Source organism: Nesoenas mayeri, assembly GCF_963082525.1.
Source record: "Nesoenas mayeri genome assembly, chromosome: 10".
NCBI classification, from domain to species: Eukaryota; Metazoa; Chordata; class Aves; order Columbiformes; family Columbidae; genus Nesoenas; species Nesoenas mayeri.
The window spans coordinates 20,976,280-21,003,135 of record NC_137560.1 but is presented as its reverse complement, the minus strand read 5'-3'; the positions used below and the strand labels follow the sequence as shown (position 1 = coordinate 21,003,135).

General features: G+C 47.3%; 1 protein-coding gene across 1 annotated transcript; it reads right to left on the bottom strand.

The window, feature by feature from the left end:
• Positions 1-2,476: 2,476 nt before the first annotated feature.
• Positions 2,477-26,518, bottom strand: SLC41A3 (solute carrier family 41 member 3; the record flags this gene model as incomplete). The annotated part of the gene is made up of 10 exons (XM_080350780.1): positions 2,477-2,662; positions 5,005-5,153; positions 5,948-6,082; positions 7,867-7,946; positions 8,664-8,808; positions 11,426-11,572; positions 13,644-13,788; positions 14,565-14,636; positions 15,485-15,592; positions 26,228-26,518. The coding sequence occupies 10 exons, from the start codon at positions 26,516-26,518 to the stop codon at positions 2,477-2,479; spliced, it is 1,458 nt and encodes a 485-aa protein (XP_080206906.1).
• Between the last annotated feature and the right edge of the window lie 338 nt (positions 26,519-26,856).

Genomic DNA, 26,856 nt, shown 5'->3' with positions numbered 1-26,856 from the left:
AGTGCATTCCCTGCACTAAGTTCACGGGCAGGAGGCTGACGCGTGGCTGCCCACCATGGGGTACCCTGGAGAACAGCATGTCCCTCTGTGCCCTGTGTGACCCCCCCACATCAGCTCACAGCCCCAACACCTCCTGCAAGGGGGAACCCCCAAACCCAGCATGGGTGAGGTACAGCACAGGTCACCCTGGCCCAGCTGGGTCCCACAAGTAGGACACAGATGGCATCCATTACCTGTTCCCATCTGTGTACTCTGTCAGTAGTGACAAGGAGAACAAGCCAAACTCTGCCCAGAAATCCCCCGATGAAAGGAAGCAACAGTACTCGGGTTTTGTTGCAATCACATGGCAGAGGAGCAACTGTGGGTTGGACACTCGGAGCTGAGGCTGAAGCCATTAAAAAAGGAAAAAAAAAGAGTTTCACATGTCTGGGACCCCATACAGGGCTGGAGTAACCTCAGCAGCTTGGCCTTAGGACCAGCCCTGCCTTAGGTCCAGCCTTACCTTAGGACCAGCCTTACCTGATTCACACCAGCAGCAAAAGCACCAAGGTCCGGAGAGGACATCTCCAATGCAGTGAGGACATGCAGCGAGGAAGAGAAAAGAGAGTCTTGAGGCCGGAGGAGTTATTTTCCAGGAGTTATGTGCCAGGACTGCAGGAGCCAGTGCCAAACTGGTGCTAATAAAGGTTTACAAAATAAAACGCTAAGCTCAAGTTATTCAAATATATACTTATGTATCTCCTAACGCAGCCCCCTCTCAAACTGGGACCGGCAATCAGACGTTTGGTTTGCTTTCCCCACCAGCCCCCTCAGCTGCTGCTGCTGCAATAATCCCCCGCGGGTGCTGGGGGCTGAGGGCGGCGCAGCCGAGCGGAGCTGAGAGCACACGGGCTGCAGCGAGAGATAAAACAGGGCCCAAGACGAGGGGGAGCGTGTGCCTCGAATGCTGAAATCTCCCCACTAAGAAGCTGGTGTGCGCATCCTCTTCGGCTCAGCCAGCGTGAGATAATTTATCTGTCGTAACAGAAAAGGAAGAGCAGAGCAGGCTTGGAGAGGAGGAAGGTGACAGCTTATTTTTTTTTCAGGGAGGGTTTTTCCCCAAGCCTGGTGGCCCAACTTTTCCTGGTAGGGACCTTCAGCCACATGTCGATCCTGCGCAGGGGCCTCAGCTTTGCAGCAGCTCTGGGAGATCAGAGCAGCACCAGGAGCAGAGAAACACCTAAGGCCAGCAGGCACCCAACACAGCTCTATAAGTGTTTAACAGTGTCCTCAACTCCTGATTCTTCGGCATCTTATCTGGAGAACCCCGCTTCTTTGATTTCAGTGAGAACTGGCTGCTTTCAGCCCCACAAGCCTCCTTAACGTGTTCCTGGTAGCACGGAATAGCCACCTTGGAGTGAGGACCTAAGGAACTCTTTGCCAAATCCTCATGCCAAACCCTCACCCAGCCCAGCACGGTCCTTACGCACACATGAAGATCGTAGACTCATTGCAGAGCAATTGTTAATTAGCGGGTGGCGACTGTGGGAGAAAGTAGGGGCTTTAATGCTAACCTGAAACATATGGGCTGCAGAAGGCTACTCCTGGTTAGGAAACACTGATTTTCCTGAAGCCCTGTTAAAACTATCCTGTCCAACCATGAATGAGTGAGAAAGAAGTGAGCAAGAAGTTCTACCTGACAAGCTCATACTAGAAACAGGCAGAGCCATGGCAAGAAAAAAACACCCCAAATCTACAGCATTACCTTTTTTTTTTTTTTAACCACTTTATTTGTGCGTGTTGTTTCTATAAACATTTTAGCTACTGGACGTTCCATAAACCGTAAAAACAAACCTTCCTATGCCGAAAATGCAATCAATCCAGCCTGTTGGTCAGACAGCAGTGATGCTGCCAGCACAGGTGGGTGGTATCCCTAGATAACCTCCTGCTGGGCACAAGCCAGCGAGGAGCTCACTGCGTCAGATCCTGAGTTGTCTGAGCGATGGAGACAAGTTTAAAGACCTGGTTGCTGCCCTCGTGCAGGGATGTGACAGGAGAGAAAAGGGGGTGAATAAAGAACTTCTCCTGATGGAAAGTCAGAGTCCGATGGAGAGGTTGTGACATCCTCTTGCAGGATCGGATGCAGTGACCTCGGCTTTGGAGCAGCCTCGCAGGCTGTCGGTGCTTGAAACCCATCAAAATGCTCATTCATTACAAATGGCCCAAACGCTCCTTAACGCCTTGTTTGTCGGGCGCAGTTGTGAGCAGCGGGCACTGCTTCAAAACGGCTTGCTGACTTGCGAGGGTGCAAGTCTGTGGGTGCTGATTCCTCAGGGTGGGCAAGCCCAGCTGTAAGGCACGGTGGAGAGATGGGGCGCAGGGGCAGCAGGGGGGGGCCTAATCCAGCCGGGTGACCCAGCACTCATCACCAGGGTACCCCGTTGTCCCAGAGGAAAGCACCGTGTCGCACGAATGACGCGGAGCAGCACTTGGTCTCTCAGTTGCCCAGGTTCATGTCTGCGCCGTGGACGAGCCAGACCAGGCGGAAACAGACGGCCAGGAATCCGGTGCCCAGGAGGTCGCCCAGGGCAGTGAGGTAGGGGATGGAGAAATTATCGGGGTCCAGCGCCTTCCTCCACATCAGGCGCACAATTAGGTCAGCCACGTAGAGCAGGATTCCCACCTGGGCAGAGGCAAGAAAACAACAGACGGAAATCACTGTTTCTCTGCGGGATGGAGCTGCTGGGATGGGTGTAGTTGGTTCAGACTCTCGGGTGCTGCATCGCCCACGGTGCCACGGCCACACGCTTGGGGGCCACACCTGGACTGCCAACCAGCATCACACAGCACACAATGGGACCCCGGCCGCACCAAAAGCATCTCTCCAAGCTACAGTTCCCACTTGCCACGCCATGAATGGGAGCACACCCATTCACTCCAGCAGAAACAGGGCTGCTGTGAATATGCAGGCGGCCCCACGGGATAAGCTGGTAGCCAGATTTTTTTCTCTTTATCCTTCTTTCCTTTCCATTAGAAATTCAGATCACATCTACTTCGCTTTTCTTAAAAGTCTCAGTGGACAACTGGAGTTTGAGGCAGTTTTTACATCAAAGTTATCCCAAGCAGCACTGACATATAAAAAAAAAGACAAAATAATTTCTTTTCTTTTTTCATCTCAACAGTTTTTAAATCTTTGTTGTGATTTCTTTTAATTCCTATTTCATTCCTGATTCTGATAAACAGATGGAGGAAAAAATACTTCGGTTAAAGATTAAAGGCTGTCTAGTTAATTGAATTAAGAAGGAAGAGAGAGTTTGCACCCCACATCTGTGGTCCCTCCATGGGAAATGGCAGCACAACAGGAACCAAAGCCAGAGGCAGCATTTCTAAAGGTGAAAACTGCAAGTTGCGTGGGGGGAAGAGGGAGGAGGAGAGATGTAGGACATAAATTAAATAACAGAATTGCAGAAACTAAAACTGCATGGAAACTCAACGGGTTTTCCTCTGCCTCGATACAGGATCAAATTATGCCCACATCTTTCCTGAAGGTTGTTTGTTTAACCTTTGCTAATCCACCCCCAAAAGATGGAGATGCCACACTCTAAGCAATCAGTCCTACGGCTTTGGGTTTTTTGTTTGTTCGTTTGTTTGGTTTTTTTCTGTTCTTGTTTTTCCCAAGAACTAATATAAATCTACCTTCTGCCATTTGAAACCCCTGATTTCATGTTTCATCCCTAGCAACCACGGAGAAAATGTTATTCTGTGCCTCCATACAGAAACTTGGTCCTTTAAAGGCTGTTAACCAGCTTTTTCTCAAGCCTCTCTTCTTTGGACTAGCTAACCCCAGTCCATTCAATCATTCCTCCTAGGTCATGTTTTCTAGGCCTCTGATCTTTCTCTCTGGGCTTCCTCCAGCTGACCCAAACTTCCCCCTCTCTTTCTTTCTGTCTTTCTTTACAAAGTATAATGGAGAGGAAGAAAGAACCAGGCTGAGCATATTCTCCTCTGCTGGCCTCCATGGGAAACTTTCGGGGTCAGCGGTGTTGCTGGGATTCTGCTCTTTACATTGTCATTTATTCTGCGTATTTTCACGCTTGGCTCTGGTTGAGGAGTTACCTCTGTGCATAGAGAGAAGAAGAAATGTTTTCCTTTACAACTATGGCTGTGCTGCTGGGCTCAGGGCTGTGCAAAGGTCGAGAAAAGACGATTGTTTACACATGCAAGGAATTCACCCGCAGACACGAGGCTGCTTGTAAGGCAAAGGAAGAAGTCAGCTACCTCACCCTCAAATTAATGAATCACTGATTTAAAAGGGCAAGTGAACTTAGAGCCTCTGGGAGTTCAAGCAACAGCCGCACGCATTTCTGGGTGAGACAACAAAGTTTACAGGGCAGGCAAATCAGTGAAAGGGGAACAGGCAGAAAAAACGGGGTGAACTGCCCATTGTCTACCCAGAACTTTTACTTTTGAAGATTAACTTCTCAGGCCTGGGTTCTCCCTTTGCTTTTGACCCATACGACCCTGCTGAGAGGGATCCCTGGGTCTTTAGCATGATATGTGAAACTGGTTTTCAAAATGAGTGAGGAAACCTGCTGGCTGGGTTTCACAGCCTCTCACTTGCACCTTACTGGGACGACCAGTGACAGTCTAGAAATACTTGGGATTTAGGAACTCAAGGAGTGAACACTTTAAAACAAGAGAGACAGCAAGAGACATCTCCTCGCTAAGTGTGTCTCCGCACACATATTGCTGCTCAGCGGACCATGATAACTTCTTCATCTCACCTGACCCCTCACTCACCCTTGACAGCAGCCATGCTCAATGTGGGAAACCAGACCCTGGTAATTTGGGTGAAGTAGGATTGGACCCACAGAAGATACATGATGCTGGGTAGGAAGCGTGCCTGAAATGACTGGAAACGTGGGCAGATGCTAGAAGTTTTACCATGACTCCTGTTTAGCCTGAGGACTGCTTTGTTTTCATGTTATCTGCGAGACTCCTTTTGGCTGAGAGTTCGGGGTTTACCTGCAGCAAAGCAGCAGTCAGATAGAACATCACAAAGGTGAAGGACAGAGACGTGTGGCCTCCCTGCAGCAGATGGATGGTGTAGAGGAACACCAGGTGCCCTGGGACAACCAGGAGGAACAGGACTCGGGCTGACTTGGAATTCACCTCTGTGGAGGACAGAAACAGCAATGACAGCGGCTGCAGATGGTGCGGGGATGACAGGATACAGCTGCGTATTTTCATGCTGGTACATAGACTTGGGGCTGTCCCCTCCCACCAACCACATTGCTAATGCCTTTTCTAGATCACGCAGCAATCTGGAGCATCTGCAGTCATCAACTCAGCAGCTTTGCCTAGCACTGAAACTACGTGCCAAAGACGAGCTCCACGCTGATCCACTCTTCTTCCAAACACCCCTCTCAGCTGCTCTCTGCCTCCCACTGCTTCTGCTCTGCCTTGCTGCAACCCACCTTCCCAGTTTTTAGTTTGCTTTAGCAGTAACTCCCAGCCTAGCAGGGAAAATCAAGAGGAATATGGAATCTAAAAAGAAAACAGGCCCAAACACAGTTTTGTAGATGCTTCGCTTTATCCATTGCAGAAGACGGAGGTACTGCTGATTTTCAGCAAGGTTCACTCCTCTGTCCACAAGTGATGGCTCTAGGCTGGCAATGGTTAAAATGACTTTCTATTAGATCAAATCTGAGATCCTTTTTCAATTACTTTCTTTAGTGCTCCCTGAAGGCCAGTTTCTTTGCACACCAGTGAGCAACTACACCACAAGCTTATTTTTCAAGCTGCCCACTGCAAAGATGCTTCCTCTCCAACATGAGCATCTTCCCTGTAAGGGGGAAAGGGAGTTCTGGCTTTAAAACCCACCTAGTCCTTTGTCAACCAGGCTTGATAAAGGAGCTATCTGTGATGACAGGCCTTGAGACATGGACACCAAGGGTTCAAGGTCTACCTGATGAGAAGAATGTGGTGCATGGGTTGGGCCAATTCTGCCTCATCTTGTACGGCAAAACTCCAGGCATGCTCCAGAAGTGCAGGAATGTGGAAATACGGCTGGCCTGGATGGCGACCAGATTCCCTCCAACACCTGTGAGGACAAAACAGAGTAAACCTGTAAAAAACCTTCACTGTAGCAGGAAGCATCAGCCTAAAACCCAGCCCAAGGTGAGTCCATCTGCATTCACTTACAAGCTCATCGGGAGCAGCAGTGAGAAGAAGAGAAAACCTGACCCCACATGTCATGGTGATGACGTGCTGTTCGCTTGGCAGGAACAGCTCATAAAAGGAAGGCTCTAGTGATCGTCTCCTTCTGACTGCTTTATAGGAAACATGTTCCCTTGCTTCCCAGCGCCAGCTGTAAATGCCACGTGGCCTCTGCAGATGATGTAACTGCACCTGGTTTGACACAGTCTGGGAGTAACACCTGGGAAAGCAGCAGAGGCAACGGGAGATGCTGCTCATGGCCACTTCTTGGATTTATTCACCCAGAGAGACATTATTGTTTAAAAGACAACAAACATCACAGAGAGTGATTATATGTCTGTCTGAAGGCACCTAACACACTCGTTAAATGAAAAGGAATCATGTGAGAATGAATCAGAGCCCAAATACGTTAGATAATTAAAAGGCAATTAATTCCTTCCAAACTGATTAATTCTAGCAAGCATGAAAAAGCAGCTATGTTTTCCAGCAGAAAACAGAGGGATGACGATCTATGGAGCCAATCTCCACCACCCTGAGAGTAGAAATGCCACAGAAAAGGTAACTGCAAGCCACATCCTACAGGCTTCTCATGTTTTCCCTTCCTCGAAGAAGGAAACGCTCCATCATTACATGTGAGATTTGCCAGAGCAGAATCAAAGTGAAAGTATTCTATTAAGACTAACTCAACGCAGGACAAATAAGAGCTTTCTGAATCATGCGCTGCCACTCTGCAGGACTCCCCTACACCTGCCAAGTGAAGAACTACCTGTGCAGACCCAGAGCACTGTGAAACTGCCACCAGCTCTGCCAAACCGATCACCTGCCCCCACACAGCGAAGTCTGGGTCAATCATTGTTCAACTCAATTGCTGTTGACGTACTCTCCTAATCAGGCCCATTGAGTAACCATGCTGGAAAGAGTCTGTCAGCAAGGTGGCTGCCTTTATGCAGATCTGGTAAGGTGACAGCTGGGTGACACCCTCTGACAATGCAAGAGGACACCACGTTTTGAGGATTGCATCAGGCCAAGCCTGCCCTAGGATCGTGGGCTTCCCCTGGAATGAGCCTGGCCTGCAAGAATATTGAAATAGCAGAAAAATAACCCAGTGGATCCTCAGTGATGCCAGGATCCCCAGCAGTTTGTACTGGTGTGTGTGTATAAAGTACTGTGAGGTTTCAAACAAATACAAACATACACACATGAGATACTGATATATATATTAAAAATGCTTATATATAATCTTTTAATATATATACACACACACCTATAATCTTAATAAATTTATCATCAATCTGCATAGAGGATGATTGCACAGCTCAAATTGCTAAGTGGAGAGAGACAGGGAAAATAGATTTATTGTGACATCCTTAGTAGGCTTGATGTTATGAAATGAAAGGTGTCAACGTAGCTCTCAGAGACAACTATCAGATGCTGTTAACCTTTCCCACAGCTCTGCCAGTATTTTTCAGCCCTGCCTGTATTTTGCTCCAAAGACACTTCAAGATACAAGTAGAGATGTAATGGGGACCAGTAGCTTCACTTCCACTCATGATGGGAGCAGGGACTTGAACACAAACCCCTGTGCAGGGGCAACAGTGGATACCATAACCCTTGGGGAGGAGGGGACGTATAAATAAAGGATGTATATAACCCCCCTGCCCAACCTACCGTTAATCACAGGTGTGAAAACGGCCATGCCTTCAAAGTTTGGATCAGTTACAGTTTTGTCCAAGATGAGCCCACCGATGCTGTTAAAAAAGAACAGGCAATGAGGATCAACCTCCCTTCCCAAAGCAATTCCTACACTGTGCAAACAGCACACTGAGATGAGTTACTGCTTCTTCCCCATCGCCAGGGCTGGACTGTCCCCCATTTACTCCTTTTACAGCTCAGTTTTCACAAACAGATCACATTACAGTTTTTGTTATTGGCATAATGAGATCAGGGAGGCCTCTTTGCCCACCCTTGAGTGAAACTGATAATATCCAAGGAAACTTTATCATCCTTCCCAAAAGTTTTGCTACATTTCTATACTGGTCTTAGCAGTTTTTTTAATTCTGTCCCAGATCTCAGTTAGGTCTGAAAGATGAAGTGCAGGTAGAATGAACTACCTGGCTCTACATTCACTGGTTTTCTGTCTTTAGAGCTGGATTAAAATCGGGTTGATGTTTAACTAGTTGTAATGGTCTTCATCTCCCTTTTTGGCTTCCTGGCTTGCACCCACACAGTGCATGGATGTGAGAGTGAGACTTAAAATGATGACAGATGTGCATTTCCAGCCATTTTGGGGGCTCTTTATCTGCTATCTCACAGCCTATTGCAGGCCCACCAAGAGCTGAGAAGCTCTGGAAAAATACCTTTCTGCTGGCCCTTCCAGTCTCGCTTTTGATGGGTTTCTAAAGGAGCGTGTTGTCCCTCTGCAGCGTGCACACGCGTGTGGGCTCAGGAGCAGTTCCTCAGTTTACCTGCTGATGCTCATTGCAACAATGACCGGCTGCCATCCAGACTTCAGGACTTCGGCAAGGGAAGGACTTTGCTTGGCGATAGCAACCCAGAGGGGGATCATGACAATGAAGACAACACAGATCAGAGGAGAAAGGTATTTCATATCTGGCAAGGAAAAGAAATTTTGAATTAAATGTCCCTGGCTTCACAGGCTGCCAAAATCATATTGTACCAAGTCTGGAAGAAAGGCAGCAGGGCTCTCCCTCAGGCTGAGTTATGTTAGCAGAAAAACCACATGAACCAAGATATTCCCCACACAACCACCTCACTCCACCGCAGAAATCCATCATTAACCCCTGAAACTCCCTGCTAGAGGATGTTATTGGAAAACCAGCAGGATTCAAAGCAAGTTATATTTGAAGATGAGCAACTCTCCAATTCCGCCTCCAACTAAGCAAGACAAAAAGTTACAAGATTTCTGGCTTTAGGGTACAAATCAAACAGCAGGGCAAGGGGGAAACTCCTGTGTGCAAGATGTATCACACTTGCGACAGACACCTCACGCCTTCACCTAAAACAAAAGGTAATAGGAACTTTTGGTGACAAGCTAGCAGAATTGCTGAGCAGCTGGTCTGCTCTGTAGGAACAAATGCTCTCTTGCATATATAAGCCAGTTAAGATCCAGGGTTTCTTTCGTGCAAGCTTACATGTGTTTCCATTAAGTGCTTTTTCCATTCAGTAGGGGCATAACCTTGAAGTGACCTTTGAAAGCAAAGGAATTAAAAAATAAGTAGACGTGCAGCACTAGAAGAAAATAAACATGACTCAGAAGCATGAGAAACACCTTGAAGCAATGGGGACGATGCCAACCCTTTTGATATAAAAATGCTTCTTCAACAAAGCTCTCCATCTGGTCTCTGTGTTGGGGCCAAAGCCAGCGGGTTGTAATGCAGATTTTGCAGGTAATCTGGGAGATGAAGCAGGCTCAAAGTTTGCATTTTTCAAAATGACATTACGGGAGCCTCAGGCTACCTGGATGAGATGGCACTGATGCGATGATGTGTTCCATGAAGCAAGGGCTCTCACACAAAGAGGTGCACGCTTTACACGCAGCTTTAGTCAGCACTGAAATGCAACCACTTCTGGGTGTAAATAGCTGCTGTTTTGTCAGGGCACTTTACCACCTGAAGTCATTTCACACAGATGGGTTGTATGACAAGACTTAGTTGCTGTACTGGATCTCCCACCTCCACTCCTTGTTGTTTTGGGCAATTAATTCCTTCTTAAATAATGCAGACACAGAGCACTGGAGTCTATCAAACCTTATGAAATCCCACAGAAAGATTCCTGGTAGGATGAATGGACTTCAGTCTCCTCATTCCAGTTCTGCAACATTCCCCCGCACAGAGCCCATAAACAAGCTGTAACCCAGTTGGTATCTCCACTGCCCAGAACTGGGAAGGAACAGGGTTGATTTTTAAAGAACTGAAAATCTTCACTGGCAAAAGGGTATTCCACAGGAGATGGTGCTGCATCAGGTGGCACACAGTACTCCAAACTTTACAGATGCACCGGTGGTTTTGACTGAGACATTTTGATAGGACTCAGAACTTACCACAGCATGGCCTGGCCCTTACAACACACTGGGGAGGGAAATGGACTTATTCAACCAGCATCAACAGTGCCTTCCTCCTCCCTGCTTCACTTCATGCTCTCAATGACTGGGTGTTTGTGTACTGAGCATTTTCCATCTCAAAGGGCTATTTAAACTGCTCTGAAAACATCCCAGACGGTCTCTGCTCATAATCATAGAGGTTCTCATGTGGTTCTGGCATATGTTCCTTGGAAGATATTATCAGAGACGTAGCGACTGAGAGACCAACTAACTTTACAGAAGCAGGTGTGATGGCGTAATGGAAAAAGCCTATTAAAAAAAATGCACCTCTGAAGCTCATGGAGGGCTGGACCAAAGTGATTTGTGGGCCTCTCCCTGCAACATGTGCTCCTCCGCTTCCTCACTTGCTGGCATATGGAACGAGTTATGCAAACTGACAACAGCTGCCTCGCTGCTTCTGCTCACAGTCTGAACTAACAGTTTGGGTTTCAAATGGCATTGAGTTTGCTGGATCTTCTTGTTTTCCTATTTCTGTTCTAGGTTAGCCTCATGGTAAATAGCCAAGCACTTTACAAGCAGCAATCAGGCATATATCACCAAGCTGAACGTGTTTTGAGCTTTTCGGTGTGAACAGGTACCCAAGTCTTTGCCAACCATCAGCACAGCTAAAACTGCAGCCACAACTGCTACTCAAGAGTCCTGTGAGCATCAAACAATGCAGCCCTGCCTCCCTCCCTCCAAGACGATACCTCGTTCATTCATGACTCTCCACATGAGAAGATACAAGAACATTTTACAAATGCCAAAACCCTGGAATAACTTTGTGAGGAAGGACCTGCTATTACCCATGCACAGAAAGTGGTTATGCTTGGCTAGCGACAAATGCAGGAACAGAGTCAGTGTCACATGTGTCAGCCTTCTGTTCCAAAGCTATGCAACACACTATGGTGATTTCTTTGCCAAAGCCCAGTTGTGTTTCTTAGGCTGTGCCTTCCAGTTTGCTACTAAAAGAGAGCCTAGAAAAAACCTCTTTGGTCATTTTTCTACTGCGGTGGCATGACAGCCTCCATTCTGAAACACCCCAGAAATGGCTTAAGCACCTTGCAACAATTTCACCAGGATTGGTCCCTCCCTTGCTGAGCTGCAAATCCCCGTGAAACACTGTACCTATGTATTTGAAGAGTGTGCTGCTGATTCCCGCCAGCAGCGAAAGGGTTATCAAGTCTCCCAGGCTTGCTGCTATGGGTGTGGCGACATTGTCTGGATTGATCCCAACTTTCCTTGCTCCGATGATCACTCCAATCATCACCAGACCTAGAGAAGACAGAGAGCAGGCATCAGAGAATGCACCCTGCTGCATTTCACCTCCAAACTGCTGTTGCGATTCCCAGAGCAATGCGGGTTCTGCGAAAAGCGAGAAGCCCATTGCCCAAAGCAGTATCACACAGCCGGAGATCGGACATCCCCAGGAATTTATCCTCTTGCTTTCACCAGCCTGAAGGGCATGACTCTGCCCTTCTGAACTGCACCAAGGGCCCAGAGGCACACGAGCAAATTCCAGGGATCAAAGGAGATACCAGCAGGCAGCCCAAATGTAGAAGCTCCCTCCTGAGCAGCCTAATCTTTGCTGCCTTGAAGCAGGACCAGGCACGGAGCACACTCAGAGATAAGCACACAGCAGGCATGAGGCAGCCCCCTGGTGCCATCTCCTGCTCTAGATTCCACAGCACAAAGATATTTTCCATATTAGACCAAAATTTCTCTGAGTTTGAACCACCAAGAAGGATTCAGCTTCCTTACAGTACCCTGAATTAGCCTTTGGGCCGGCCATCAGACTGATCCCTCGCATCCAGGAGTCTTTGGGGCTGCTTTAAATTGCACAGGATATACATTGATGCTGTGAGCAGCTCCAGAGTGGAAGGGTTATGGAGGTGACACACATCACCTCTCTTCCCCTGTGCTTTGAGCTGCACCTGGAAAATTCAGCTGCTTTCCAGCATTGTTGGAAAAGAGGGGAGTTTTGCTTGACCAGCTAAGTTAAGAAGGACAAACGCCAAACTCTGATGAACATGTAGAAATCCCTTGGCCATCAGATCTTTCAAAAGGCCTGTGGAAAAGCGACCTGGAATAAACCCTGCTGCAAGGGCAGCCTTGAGACAAGACACATGACATCTCTTCCAAGTCCTTCTATGGCTGGCAGCGCATTACAAAGGAAACCTGAGAAATGGTGTCTCTCTCCAGCTCACAACTCTCTGTGCCTGTTCACCCAGGCCCACCAAGCCAAGCGTGCACAGGAGCACTGGCTCCCCCCTAAGAAATGCCACGTGTGCACCTTCCCTGCTACAACATCCCTTTTACAGAAACGCATCCTCAGACAACATGGCATTCTCTATAAAAACCCTCCCAGACACCCACGCTTCCCTCCCTGGTCATAAAACCAGCAGCTTCCCATTGTGCACACCCACACAGAGGCTGCCTGTGGCCATGTCCAGGGAAGAAACTAATGCCCCCTGAAAGCCTGGGCTGGTACAGCAGCAAAGCCTCCCTGTATCACGCCGAGCAGGGAGATTGAAGGGAAGGGTTTAATGAAAGCTGCGCTGCTGTTTTTCTCTCTTAACAACTGCATCTTCCCATGTTTTCCATCAAAGGCATCTACAATCACCCTTTGACTCCAGCTTCAGGATATGCACTTGCTCTAACTTATCCCTTTCATTTAGAAAACCTGCTGTATCCAACTCTGCCAGCCCTCTCTATTCAGGGTGTCATGCTGCCCTCGTATGGCAGATTTACAAACTGATCATCTCCAAGCAACACAGAGCAGCTAGTACCTGTCCACCCCATCATGTTTCCATTGCACGGGGAACAGCCAGGGCTGTGGAGAACCTGGCTCAGAGTTCCTGCAGGGAAGCCACAGTGCTGCTCATGATCCTCCGCAGGGTACCAGGTGACATGAGTCCATCTCCAGCGTGCTCTGGAGCCGTCTGCTACCAGATTCATAACAACCCTGCTCTGGGCAGGGTGTCAGCTCACTCTCCCCTAGGAAAGGGCCAGTGTTGATGGCCAATGCGTCACCCAACACAAATGGAGAAGGAGTGTGTGTACACCCACGCATAGCATGTGGCATTTTCCATGTGTCAGGTGAAGTGGGACATTTTGATCGCTGCCGTGGATGCCAAGAGCCCAGCGAACAACAGATCATGCAAGAAGAGAAGCAAAGGCAGGATGCAGAGGGGGTGAAAGCAGCCAAAACAAGACTAATTCTCCCTGCACCTCTCCTCCCTGTGCCAGACCAAAGGGATGTCAGCTGGGCTTCCCTGGCAGAAGGGATAGTTTTTTTCCACAGCCCAGTGCTGCACGTTTAATGTGAGGAAGGAAGACAACTCACCGAGAGAAAGTGCAGCTATGAAGGCCGTGGTCACGCTGCTGGCACACAGCACGGCAGCCTGGCTCAGCTCCACCGAGCCCTTGGAGATGGCTCCCAGGATCACAGCAGCAACAGCAGCCAGAAGTCCCACCACGGTGGCCTGGACCTGGGGGCCAAAAGACAGCTGGTGAGCAGCCATCTGCCCCTGCTCCCAGGCACTCGCGGCTCCACGCGAGTGCAGCGTTGCCACACAGCTAGGAGGGCAAAGCCTTGCAGGGATGCTGAGTGCTTATGGATTTAAGAAGCATCCCTGTAAAGGATCCCAACAAAATGTGGAGAAAAAGTCTAGAGGCCTGCAAAGGGCAGATAACATTTCAGCAAAGGACAATGAGTCCATCAGCAAATGTATAGCCCCGGTCAACACAAAAATGGGCTCCTCATCAACACAGCACTCCTAGCAAGCTGAAAGCTGTGGAAGGCGATAAGGGGAAGCACAAAAACATGTCGCAAGCCCTGTAGCCTTGCCATGTGCAACCGCTAGGCTGGTTGCTGGGTTTTAACAGGCAGAAATAGCTACAAGAGGCACATTTCTCCTTTCCTGCACAAGGCTGATGCCCAAACACTGCCAGTAAACGACAGGCTTTATTTAGGGGCTGTTGTGAAACAGGGATTGTGCTGGAGCTCCCCCTGCAAAAGGAGGGGTTTTCATTTTTTCAGCTTGTCCACAAAGGCAATGAATGTCTAGATGTGTTTTGCAGCTAAACTGCAAGCTCTGAGGCCACACAGAGCTTTATTGGAGATCAAGTCCTGGGCTCTGCTTGGCTCTGTTGAGAGCACCTGCCCCAAATTAGCAGCTCCATATCCAACGCTGCTGGGAACAGATGCTGTGGGGCTGCAGCACTGGAAAAGAGCCTTTTTGCTCTCCCAGCTGAAGCGACTCACCTGGATAAGGGCTAAATTGCAGGTGGCCATTTTCCATTGCTTCTGGGCATCATCCATCTGTCCGGTGTTAGCCTAGGAGCCAAGAGAGACACCCTGAAAACCTGTTCCTGTGGAATGGAGCAGCTGTTGAAGGCAGTTTCACCTGGTCCCTGTGGGAAAGAGGTCACTAAAGCCAGAGAGAAGCGAGCACAGGTCAGCATCTCCCAGCCTTCCCTGCATTTCCTTTTTGACACATCTCCATTGTGCTCTGACCCAGCGTCCCGGGGACATGAGAGGCTCACATGGAGGTACTATAGGTATTGCAGAGGCATTGCAGAGCACCCAGCTGCAAGTGGAGTGGGCACAACCCGCACATCCCACATAGACCCAAAACTGAAAAAATTAAACCATTTTTCCTCTTTTGTTCCTCCTAAATCACTCAGTTAAGCACCAGTTTCTCCCAAGATGTGCAATACAAACAGCCCAAAATAAACAGAACTGCTTATGGGGATAGGAGAGATCAAATCCAGAGTAGCAAAAGCTACTGCAGGTCCCAAGGAGCCTTGGTGTCCTCCCAAGGTGGGATTGCTGGGAAGCCCTGGGTCTCTCAAGGGCCAATATCCACCGCAAAGCAATCCAAAACTGAAGCTGACAGCTGTGGAGCCCTGGCTTTGTCTCCTTCATGTGTCACAGGGCCCCAGATATCAGCAACTGGCCACCCAGGGATTAATTCACCTTCAAAGCACAGATGGAAATTCTCTGTTCCAGTTACAAAATGAGGACACACACATTATTTTAACACTCACACACCACTAGTTTCTACTTAGCAGAAAAGGGCACAGCTCATACACACAGTGTGGTTATATAAAAGCAGAATTTCCTGATGTCTCCTGCTAATCCCCACCATCCTCACACACACAAACCACCTTGTTAACACTCACAGCAGTGGAGAGCCTGGATGCCAGTGTCATCTCGAGATTACCCTTCAGGCCAACCAAGGCAGGAACCAGGATAAAAACTTCTGTAATTGTCCGAAACACATCCCAGTGCTGGAACAGAACAAAGGCAATGACCTCAGTTTGTTAAGATGTTACTTCAAAGATGAATGGGTTCCCATCTCGCCACCTGCTCTACAGGTGTCTGATTTACACATGGGGGCAGATGCTGCCCTGGCCTGGCTGCGTTTTGGGAGCAAAGCAATTTCTAGCTTGCAATATTCCTTCTGATTTCATGCACAGCAAAGCACTATCCTAACAAGGAATGAACCTTCTTCCTGAGGGCAGCAGAAGATTTTGGAAAGCCACAAATTAAAATGTGCCTTTAGCATCGGCCAAGAACAACATGAAAAATAATTAGTTCGCAAGCCAAACGAAATACAGCGTGCTCTCCATCCTTTGTACTGACAACAGATACAGGAACACCTATCGCTATCCAGACTCCTAAGAACAAACACAAAGATCTGGAAACGATCTAAGAACAAAAAGTTGCGTCTGTCTTTTTTTTACCCAACTTCTAAGCATCTAAGACTGGTGGTGGGAGGGAAGGAGACTTTTGTATCTTTTCTCCACAGGCAGTTCCCAAATCTTCCTGTTACCAAGCATGCTGCCAGCACAGCTGGAAAAAGGATTTTGAATTAAGATATCCCATAAGCCTGAACTGCTGGGCCAGTATCTTGATTATTGTTGCTCCTCTGAAGCTGAACTGTATGAAGCTGTTGAATCAGCTGCAACACTAGAAATCATCTGAAACCGTAAAAAACTTTGTTGATTAACATGTCTTCTCTATTTCATCTACCATACAGCGCCTTGGAACATAATTCATTCACCTCCTGTGCATTCAACGATGTTGGCAAAGTCCCATTGTAGTCAGAGAGGCTCACAATAGGATGAAATCACAGAATGGAGCAGCTCACCCTGAAGTAAAACCAACAAGCTCCACATCTAAGAGCAGAATACAAGAAAAAAAGAAGCATCTCCAATGAGTCAGACCAAAGGTCCATCTAACCTATCCTTAGCTCCACCAGTAGTCCAATTCAGGTGTATAAAACAACAATCTACAAGTACGACAAGTAGATGGGATAAGTCTCCTGTGTATTTCCCAGCCTATGACTGTCTGTCACAGGGTACTGAGCTGCAGGGCTGGTGTTTCTACACATGAGTGTTCAAAGGATTTATCTTTCAGGGACTCATCCAATCTCCCCTTTCCAACCCATGTGCCAACCTGTGGCAATAATTTCCATAGTTTAGCTACACGTCGCGTGAAGGATCAACTTGTTCGCTAATTCTAACTTGTCACTGGCTAGTATTGTGTGACAGTGCAAAATTCTGGCACTAGAGGATGAAGCAAACAGGTCCCTGCCCGCCTTCTCTGCATCCACTGGGATTCTGTAAACCTGAAAATCCAGGAGGTTGGACAGACTTGGTAAATGTCGACGCGTTCAGCTGTCAGGCTGCTGGGAAATATATATATGGGGTGTTTTCTTTCCTTTGGGAAAGGCAGCGGGGTGGCTGTCGGCTGGGGAGACCTCAGAGCTCCATTCTGCGTCAGGAGGAGCGACAGCCCTGAGCACGCAGCGCAGGACACGCCAGAGGTGCAGATAACAGGCAAAACGTTATTATCAACGTAAAAAGGCACATTTCCTGGCAGTGGTGACCTGGAAACAAACACGTTTCAAAATGCTGAGGTTACTCTTGAGTAAATAACAGACAACATGAGAACAGTCACCCTATTTGACGCACTACAGTTTTGTTTGAATTTGCTAACATGGAACTTAAAAACCTGAGAAAATCTAGGGGCAGACACCTCTTTTAAAGATTCAAATTCCCCTCTCTCCTCTCTCTTTAATTAAGATTAAAGATCCAAACACATCTTCGACACCTTCAAAAGAAAGAGAAGAAAAAACAGACTTTATAGTCACACTGTAAAAAACCAAATCATTTAAAAGACACAGATGTGCAAACACTCATATTTAAGACCTTGCATATTTTGCACATAAAAAGCCATAAATAAAAAGTAACAAAAAAACCGAACTATTTGTTTGGTTGCTTGTTTGGTTTTCATGTTTTATCTGTGCATGTTACCTTTTGCAGGTCTCGAGCCATCATAACAGAAGTTTCAGCGTATGAAGTATGATTTTTTGGGACTCTGCCTCACATATAATTACACTGAAAGGCTTTGAACAATTAATAATCACACAGCTTTACTAATAAAAAAGCTGACTTAATTGCCTCCATTTGAGTCTCATTAGTGACTCACCAAGAGCCTAAGGACAGATTCATAATGATTTATACTGTGGTAGCCAGGACTCCATTGTGTTAGAGACTGCAGAAATACAGAATAAACACGATGCCTGTGCCATTGCCTTGCACAGGAGCAGGTGAACGTGACAGCGCAGGAGCTGCCTGAATGACGACAGTAGGATTAAGTCTGAAGGAACAGAAACATTGCCTGCAGCACTGCAAACCCACACAGGGACACTCAGCCAGAAAGACTCTTCCTCACACCATGTCCCCATAACGGAGTTGCAGCCCTAATGCTCAGCTCTGTGGAAACTTGGTTACCCCGTGATCCACAGCAACTTGTTCCTGTGTCAGCATGAGGTCCTCCAGAGGAGCAGATGCTATGATGTCCTATGACAGTGTCCCCAGCCGCAGTCCACCCCGCTGTCCCTCCTTACACTGTCTTCAAAGTCCCAACCATGTCCCGTTACCTCTCCAGGGCATTCATCCTGCCATAGCAGTAGCTGAGAAACCTCCGAGGTTTTCATTCCCCTGAACAAGTCAATAGAGATCAAAAAATCCTGGACTACAAAACGCAAGCCAATTCAAAATCCTTTTTCAGTGCTAATCATCTCATAGGCTTTTATCAAAAAAGGACAGGCATACCATATATCTGCGACTTTTATTTGGACTGTGTCCCACTGCGGCGGTGTGGAAGGGGAAAATGAAAGGGAAACTTTCCTCCTGAATTCTCTGGTTTGAAATCTGATCGTGCAGCTTCAATCTGATTCTTCGACTCGCTGCAAAAGAGTGGGCCAAACACTGGCAGGGCCTGCAAGGTCTCCAGCAATGCCAGCCAGCCCAGAATCCAGGTCAACCAGCTGGCCAAGGAAGCAGAAATGTCCAGCAGGAAAAGACCCGTGTGGTGCTACCAGCCCTTAGGAAAGACTGCATCGTCTGCACAAGCGAGAGGAGAAGATGGCACACTGGTGTTTCCTTGGGCATCCTTTTATTACAGTATGAGAGACCCAGATTTGAGCCTTAGAGTCAATTGTGCTAGACAACAGTAACATGAACAACTCTTGGTTTCATCCCAGGGCAGATCAGAAACTGCTAATATCCTGAAAAGTTTGATAGGACACAAACAAGCAATCTCCACTTTGTTCTCCTGTATACAACACCACCAGCCCTGCAAACAAGAGGTCCAGCTGGACTCCCAGCATAGAGCCACATTATTTCAAGATATTTTGTATATGATAAAACAAGGGTAGCACTGTTAAACTCACATGTGTGCTCTAGACACCATCCTTGAGCTTGCCTGTTTATCTCCCTGTCAAAGGCAGACACAGTTTCCTAAGAATGTTTTGCAAACTACAAACACGGAAAAATGTTTCTCAGTCAGACCATCCCCTGAAAAACGGGCAAATCACAGACTCCTTGACTAGAAAAACCTGTAGTTTCAGCAGTGTGAGCCCTCGTGATTACCAATATGTGTCTTCTGGAGAGCCCAGGTACCACTTTTAGTTGGGCAGGACTGTAAGTTTCCAGCTCTCACGCTTGCAGGAAGAAAAGCAGAAAATAAGCAGCTCAAAGACAAAAAAGCACAGAAGAATAATCCAGACTTTTAAAGGTTAAGATCTCTGGACTGTTCCAGCCACTGGTTTTGTTTTTAAATAGGGGGTTGCAGCTATCATGGCAGCTCACCTCACTAACACCTCCCCTTTGCCAGTTGTGACTCTCAATGCACCAGCTCCCTCCTCTGGGAGCTGAACCCACTGACAGTTTCTATTTCAAGTCAGTTAGAAACACCTTCACCAAAAAATACACTTCCTATTATTGTGCTTCATGCATGACCCCATCTCTAAGTGTCTAGTGAACAAATACACAACGTAGACTGCACTCTGGTATTTAAAGGACACGTGCAATGTGGGTTTACATGGTTTGTGTTTCCCACCAGTTCGGATACAATTACACTGTTGAACAAAGCTCGATTCTTAGCAAGTGCGTTTGATTCCTTTTAGACAAAGACCTATTCACCTGCCAAGGGTATGGACTGGCTATATACTATGTCTTTATCCTCCTCTGAGATACCTGGCCAAAGATAACTGCTAACTATTAACATAACATCTTGGGTAGTTTGAGAACTTCTGTAATGCTGCAAGACAGGTCTGTATCTAAGCACAGCACAAGGTGGAGATGACAAACACAGCATAGCAACAGCGTGTGCCGCTCCAGTTAACCCTTCTTTGATATTCCTCGTCTTCCCTTTAATTCAAGTCTCTGCCTTCTTTGTTTCTTCCAATACAAGAAAAAACAGCGAGGTATTGTCTTTCCAAACACTCAAGTATCCATTTTTAGCTCCTGCTGTGGTACTAATGCCAGAGAATCCAATGAGCTCAGAGTGCAGGACATATCCTTTGGAAACTCTGCCAGCCTTTTGATTTGTAAATCCACTGGCATGAGATACCCAAACTAGATTAAATTTTGCATTTCTATTTGTGCCACTGGTACAAAGGAAACACACACAGGATAGATTCTGGTTGTGGGCACAATGGTGTAAATCCAGCAGCACTCCTTGGAAATCAATGGAAGTTGTTCCAAATTTACACCCCCCTCAGAATCTGGCCAAGAAGCACTCAGTTTGTAGGCAATGCTAATCTTTTTATGCTGGCATGCCGCTCACCACAGTATCTAAATGCCTTCTAGAACAAAGATTACATTAGGTTGTTTGCAAAGAAATGAAAGCATAAACTTGCCTCTAAGTGAGACAGGTGGTTAATATCAACCCTGACCTAGATCATCTTATCAGCAATTCTTGAAGGAAAGAAATAATACCATGCAACACAGGAATATGCCACAGTCTGACCCCAGTTTCTTCATGCCAGTCATAACCCAAGTGTTTAGGTAGATGCAGCACAGGGAGCGCCCAGCCTAGTGCATTGAGGGCAGCATTAGGCAGCCTGTCTAAAAGCCACTATCCCACTTTACAAGGAGCCCGTGTGCTGATCTAAAGAAGGTTGATAGTGTCTCTCTAGCAGAGGAGAAGCCGACAGCCATCTGGCTGACTGGCTGCCAGGACCACACACTTTAAAAACAAAACCACACAAATGCTCAAGGTCAGTGAAGTAGCCCACCCTCTCACGATAAAGTTGCCTAAACAGATGTACCTACTTGAAAAACATCCATCAAGAGGCCGGCAGCCACCATGCCCAAGCCAGCCAGAAGGAAAGGCACGAAAATCTGGGAGGCAATGGAGAACGAAGTCTCTGGGAGAAATCCACTGGCTGACCTGGTCAACTTGCAGGTGAAACCTCTCAACTTCTTGCCATGGAAGCACAGTTCCAATTGTAACTGGGTGACCACCATGGTCAAACACCATTACCCCATGCTCAGCAGGGCAAAGTGGGGGAGATCAGGACATCAAACAGATCCTCCTGGTAGCTCTCTCCAAAGTCAAAAGAATGTTTTTCCTCAAACTATAGCAACGATGCCAAATTGCTTCAGCTTCTCCTCCTCCTAGGAGCACGTCCAGAGGGCTGCAGCAAGGGTATCCTCCAAAACGGATTCAGCTGGGTTGAGCCCAGGTGGCAGGAAACTTGACGGACACTATTTCTCCGAGTTATATCCAGGGGGGAATTAAAAAAGAGAAACGAAGATTGCGGAGGTGTCTGTGGACGAATAGAAATAAGCCCACGCCCCATTCAGCTCCCACCACCTCGATAAAAACCAGTAAGACCTGCTCAGGCTACAGCACTGAAAGAGTGACAGGTCATGCAAGAATCCCTCAGCATGCTCAAAGGCACTAGTGTCCTTTCTCCTCAGGTTACATTTCTTGTCAGACCGCAGCTCGCCTTTGATACGATGGTTTAATATGTAAGCCTGCTGTGAACCGGCCCCACTTTCCTTACTCCCACCATAAGCAACGTTGAACTTTTCTCACTGTCCCAAGGCCGAGGAGGTGGGGAGTTAACAACCAGGATCCGTTTTGCTCTCCTTCAAGGTGAAGAAAGGTCAAGGAAAACATGAGGCCACGTTTCTCCCAGCTGACGATATCACGCAGGTCTCATCCCCAGGCAAGTGACACAGCTCGGCCGGTTGGTGAGAGAAGATCTGTCCTGCTAGACCCCAGCCCCTCTCCTCCCCTCCGTGGTCTCCATGGGATGCAAGGATCTCTGTGCCAGCTGTACCTCTGAATGACTGGCTTTCAGGGGAAAAAAAAAATCCAGAGAACCAGCCAATAAGCTTCAAAAGTGAACACCCTTATCTGCTGTCATCACTTCAACTTTCTGCTAGTTTGCAAAGGCCAAGATAAGAGTCATAGCGAGAGCTTATTTAAGGTAGCTCCGTAATCTCACTACACGGCAGGCGAGAGAGAGAAAGGGTGAAGTTTCCATGCTGTGAGCTGGTCTCCTTGCTACCCTAAAGAGAAACACTCTGCTTCTGCACATTGCCAGGCAAATTCTGTGTTTGAGAGAGGGGGTCTCACCCCAGGTTCTCCCTGGTCAAACAACTGACAATAGCTCAAGAAACAGAGATGCATCACGGCCACATACAGCCCAAGAATTCGTATCCTGCTCAGTGAATTGTATTCTTCATCTCAAAGTCAGGCATGCAGGGAAGGGAGTCAGGGTATTCTTTTGGGGATCCTTCTTGATAATTAATTTGGGCAAAATAATTGGACCAAAGGATCAAACAGCTTTAAAAGCACAATTTTGGATGGAAGGTCATGGGATCAGTTTAGCACATCAGCAACTGAGCTTTTCCCCTGTTCAACCACAGGTTCAAATCCAGCCATGTCCCAGTGAAGGTAAACAAGTCAAAGCAAGTATTCATTGGTAGACACGAAACACTCAGGTTTCTCAGTCTAGTTCAAATTCAATGCCTAAATTACATTGCCTTACTAACACTTTTTGTACCTGTCAACCCCTTCTCTGACACTCTTTTCAGAGAGACATAAAGATTAATGGCTTGTGGACTCTGTCCTTGTGACAGGGTCCCCAGCTTGGAGCTTAAATGCACTGGTAGGGCTGGACAGAACAAGACATGCTTTTGCCTTGCAGACAAGCAGGGAACTGAGGAAGCTCTCAGCCATTTGGACAGCATGTTTCTTTTGGTCTGGATTCACCCAAGCCAAAGCACGAAGCCTAACGGGCTGAGAAGGCACAACGGATCTTTCCGCAAGCGTGGCGGGGTGGAAAACCAGGCCTAGCTGCAGGTGGGAGACTCTGTCCTTCGCTCCTTTCTAGGTCGGTATTTTGGTCCAGCTCCCGAAGCTTCTCCACTCCCAGCTGGCTTGGTGTGACAATGGTCCGGTTAGCTACAGCTAACGGGAGAACTTTTCAGCTAATCTAACTGGGAAAAATAAAAAGCTCACAACAGCTGGAAGAGGAAGGTTAATAAAACCCCTGTAATAACTACACATGACCAACCTCTTTATGCCAGCCAGGAACTGAGAAGTGATAGCATGAGGGTGCAGTTCTGGTTAGGAACTCACAGAGGCTTCAAGGAAATAAAGGACAATCTCTGAATAACTACCATGAGTTTTCAAAGATCTGATAATGTGTGTACCTAGTCCTATACGTCATTATATCTGCCAACTGGATTGCCAAGAGGAAGAAACATTAATGTAAAGGAAATATTAATAAGCCTGAATGACTCAAATGCCATTAACAAACACAGTAGCAAGACATCCTGTACTAAAGCATCAGCCTGCAGGGTTTATGAGTTCTATCACGCTTCAGCTCTCTCTGTTTCTAAGCAAGCACCATAAAAAGCCCTCAACCGATGAGTCAGTATGCAGAGAAGGTAATTGGTTCAGGTGACCTGTGTGTGTACACTGGATCATTTCATTATGCATTTAAGGAGCCTCTGATAAAAATCTGCACCATATTTGTCAGCAAAGAGATGCATCATATTTTCCTGGCAAAGGGATATACCACAATTGTCCTCAAAGAGATGCGTCAGGTTTGAGAAGAAAGAGAGCACTGCTGAACAGCAGGAAAAAGATTATAACTAGCTGGGGAAAATCCCTAAAAACACCTCATGGCTGCCCCACTCATCATGGTAAAACCCAGGCAGGTACCCTGCTGCCCTTCTCTGCTCGCAAATACACCGTATCCCTGTGCTTGCAAACCATCCAACAGGTAGCATTGACCTGGAGGAGCCAAAGCACAAACAGCCTCTTTGGTGGGCCATGACCCTGACCTAGGGCTTCCATCTGCTGCCACAGTACAACAAAAAAGAACAGAATGATGACAAGTGTCAAAGAATACAGTTTTAGATGTATCTTATCATCCCTGTAAAGAAGGGATAGAGATACCAGTGAGTGCTCTTACTCCAGCATTAGCAACAGACAGCACAATTTGGACACCTTAGGTCCGTGGGAGGATGATGCTTTTCAGGGACCACAAATCCTAGTTGTTGGAGTGCTATCACCCCTGACTCTGCTACCTGTCTGTCACATCAGGCTGTGTATTTCTCCTGGTTTTTAACCTCACTCCTTTCTTCCCTGCTTTAGGAAAGAACAGAGAAAAAAGCTTATGCTGAGAGACTGAGAGCAAGCAGATGGAGAGCATCTGTGTCCCAAAGCCTCGCAGCATCTCCTGTTGCCCCACAGAAACAGCAGCAGAGGCCAGAACTGGCTTAGAAAGGAAGGGCAGCTCCTAGAAGCAGCAAGTCCATGATGAGACATGCTCCAGTGGTTCATCATCATGCACAAAAAGTCACTGTGCTAACTGCTAAAGGTCTGCTTTTGCTATGAGATGTTGCATTGGTTATTGCCCAGGCTCTAAGCACTAACGTGAAAGCTCTTTATTTGCATAAAACAGAAAGCAGACTTTGGCAATTTCAGAGTGGTAGGAGGTTTGCTTTGCATTCTGTTTATATTAGTGGCCCAGTCCTTCCCAGAAAAAAAAATACTCTAAGGGAAGAATATTGAAAGAAAAGCAACCTTCCAGCATCATAAACCCATCTCCAACTTATTTCACACTTTAATATCTCACAGTAAGAGGTAACACGCATTTCACGTCAGAAATTCATAGGAATGGACAGCTCTGAACAGTCTGAAAAGTAAAAGTGGCTGCTCAAGACTCTCAGAATGACATTTATGGATCCAAAAAGTACTTTGCCACCAGGTTCTGGATTTGCCTTGGTGTTTTCTGATCTGACTAGATATTGCTGGTTATTGAGTACATGCTAAGGTCAGTTAAGGATACTGTGTCACTCATAAGCCTTTCTAGCTCTTCACGCTCAGGGAGATCAGCCCAAGGCTAACAGCAGAAGAACAAAGCTCCAGATTTGTGAAAGCTGTCAGTGCAAGCACAGTAGTGTCAGTGTCACTGCATCAGATAGACCAGGGCAGTCTGACCCAAGAGCCAGCTAGACAAATAACAAGGGTTAACAAAAAGGCACACAATAGTGAGAGTCACCTAGAGTGCAAAGACAGAGCAATTTATAACCTGGAAACTAACTGCAGCTTTAAACTGTCTGAAATTAATGTTTATAAATATATAAAAGGTGAGTGCCATGAGGATGGAGCCAGGCTCTTCTCGTTGGCAAACAATGATAGGACAAGGGGCAATGGGATCAAGCTGGAACACAAGAGGTTCCACTTAAATTTGAGAAGAAACTTCTTCTCAGTAAGGGTGACAGAGCACTGGAACAGGCTGCCCAGGGGGGTTGTGGAGTCTCCTTCTCTGGAGACATTCAAGACCCACCTGGACATGTTCCTGTGCAACCTCACTTAGGCGTTCCTGCTCCAGCAGGGGGATTGGACTAGATGATCTTTGAGGTCCCTTCCAATCCAGAACATACTGTGAACATACTGTGAACATTAGGTGCTCACCACTACCTTGAGGCTGTGTATTGCTGCACCACCAGAAGAAAGGTCCCATCCTGGCTGGCACAGAATCAGATGGGATTGAAAGAAGACCTGAGAATTTGAGTCATCTGCTGCAAGGCCTTAGAAAAGGATGTGGTGACCAGGCCAGGCTGAGCTGGTTGTACGAAGCATTAACAGAGCTGGGCTGGCTGGCTCCCTGTGCAATGAAACAGAGGATGCAGGACTTTCCAGGGCTACATCCAGAAGTGCTAAAGCTGCATATACTGCAGGAAAGCACTATGCCACCACACTCCTTGGGGCTGGAAGTCAACAACCCTTGTCCCAGGAGCAAAGTGAGATCTTTGCACAGGACTGTGCCTTCCTACATAGATACCTCAGGTCCTTCATGTGCTCTTTGGTATAATTTTATCTTTTATCTCCCGAGGATTAAATGGCCCAGATAAACAGCACGCACTATCTCCTGAGAGCTGCACGAAAGTATATAATAGCTGACTTTGAAGGGCGTGTTGGCATATGAAACTGCTGCAAACCCTCCTTTACTTTGCTATCCCCAAAACAAATCCCCAGCCTTTGAAGAAAAGTCCCCCAGCTATCCCATTCCAGGTAGATCAGATCCTTTCCCTTACCTGAACGTAATCCAAAACCATGCCTGCCAAGACCATGCCAAGCCCAGCTAGGAGGTATGGCAGAAGCACTTGCAGGCAAATCGCGACAGCTGACTCTTCCCGTGACTTTGCCATGGCCGCTTTCCCCTCAGCCACCAGCTTCTGCTGTGCCGGCGAAGGGACATCCTCTGCCTCCTGACTGCCAAGTCGGTTCTCTCTGTGTTTACCCTTGCTCTTTGCTTTGTGCCTGGATCGCTCGCCATTCCTAGTCCTGCCCTCTTTTTTCCTCTGCCGAACTTCCTCACCTTTCATGGTGGCTTTCTTAAATCACAAAGACTTCCTGAAAAACAAAGTCAGAAACAATGAGGTAACTAAAGGAGACATTGGATGGGTCAGAAACGGGAAACCCTTTGGTATTTTGTCCGTTCCACTAACTTGAAGGCAAATCACCACCTACTCCCAAAACCCTAGATGTTCTGCTGACCCAAAACAGTAGTACTTTGTTTACCTTCAACTTTATAGAGCATCAAATCAACCTCCCTTTCTGCAACTGCATCTGTCTTCCCAGACCTATGTTCATGCTGGAGTACTTGCTGTGCACCCTGGCTCCCACCCCGAGAACACCTAGAAGGATGCGGACAGTGCTGCAT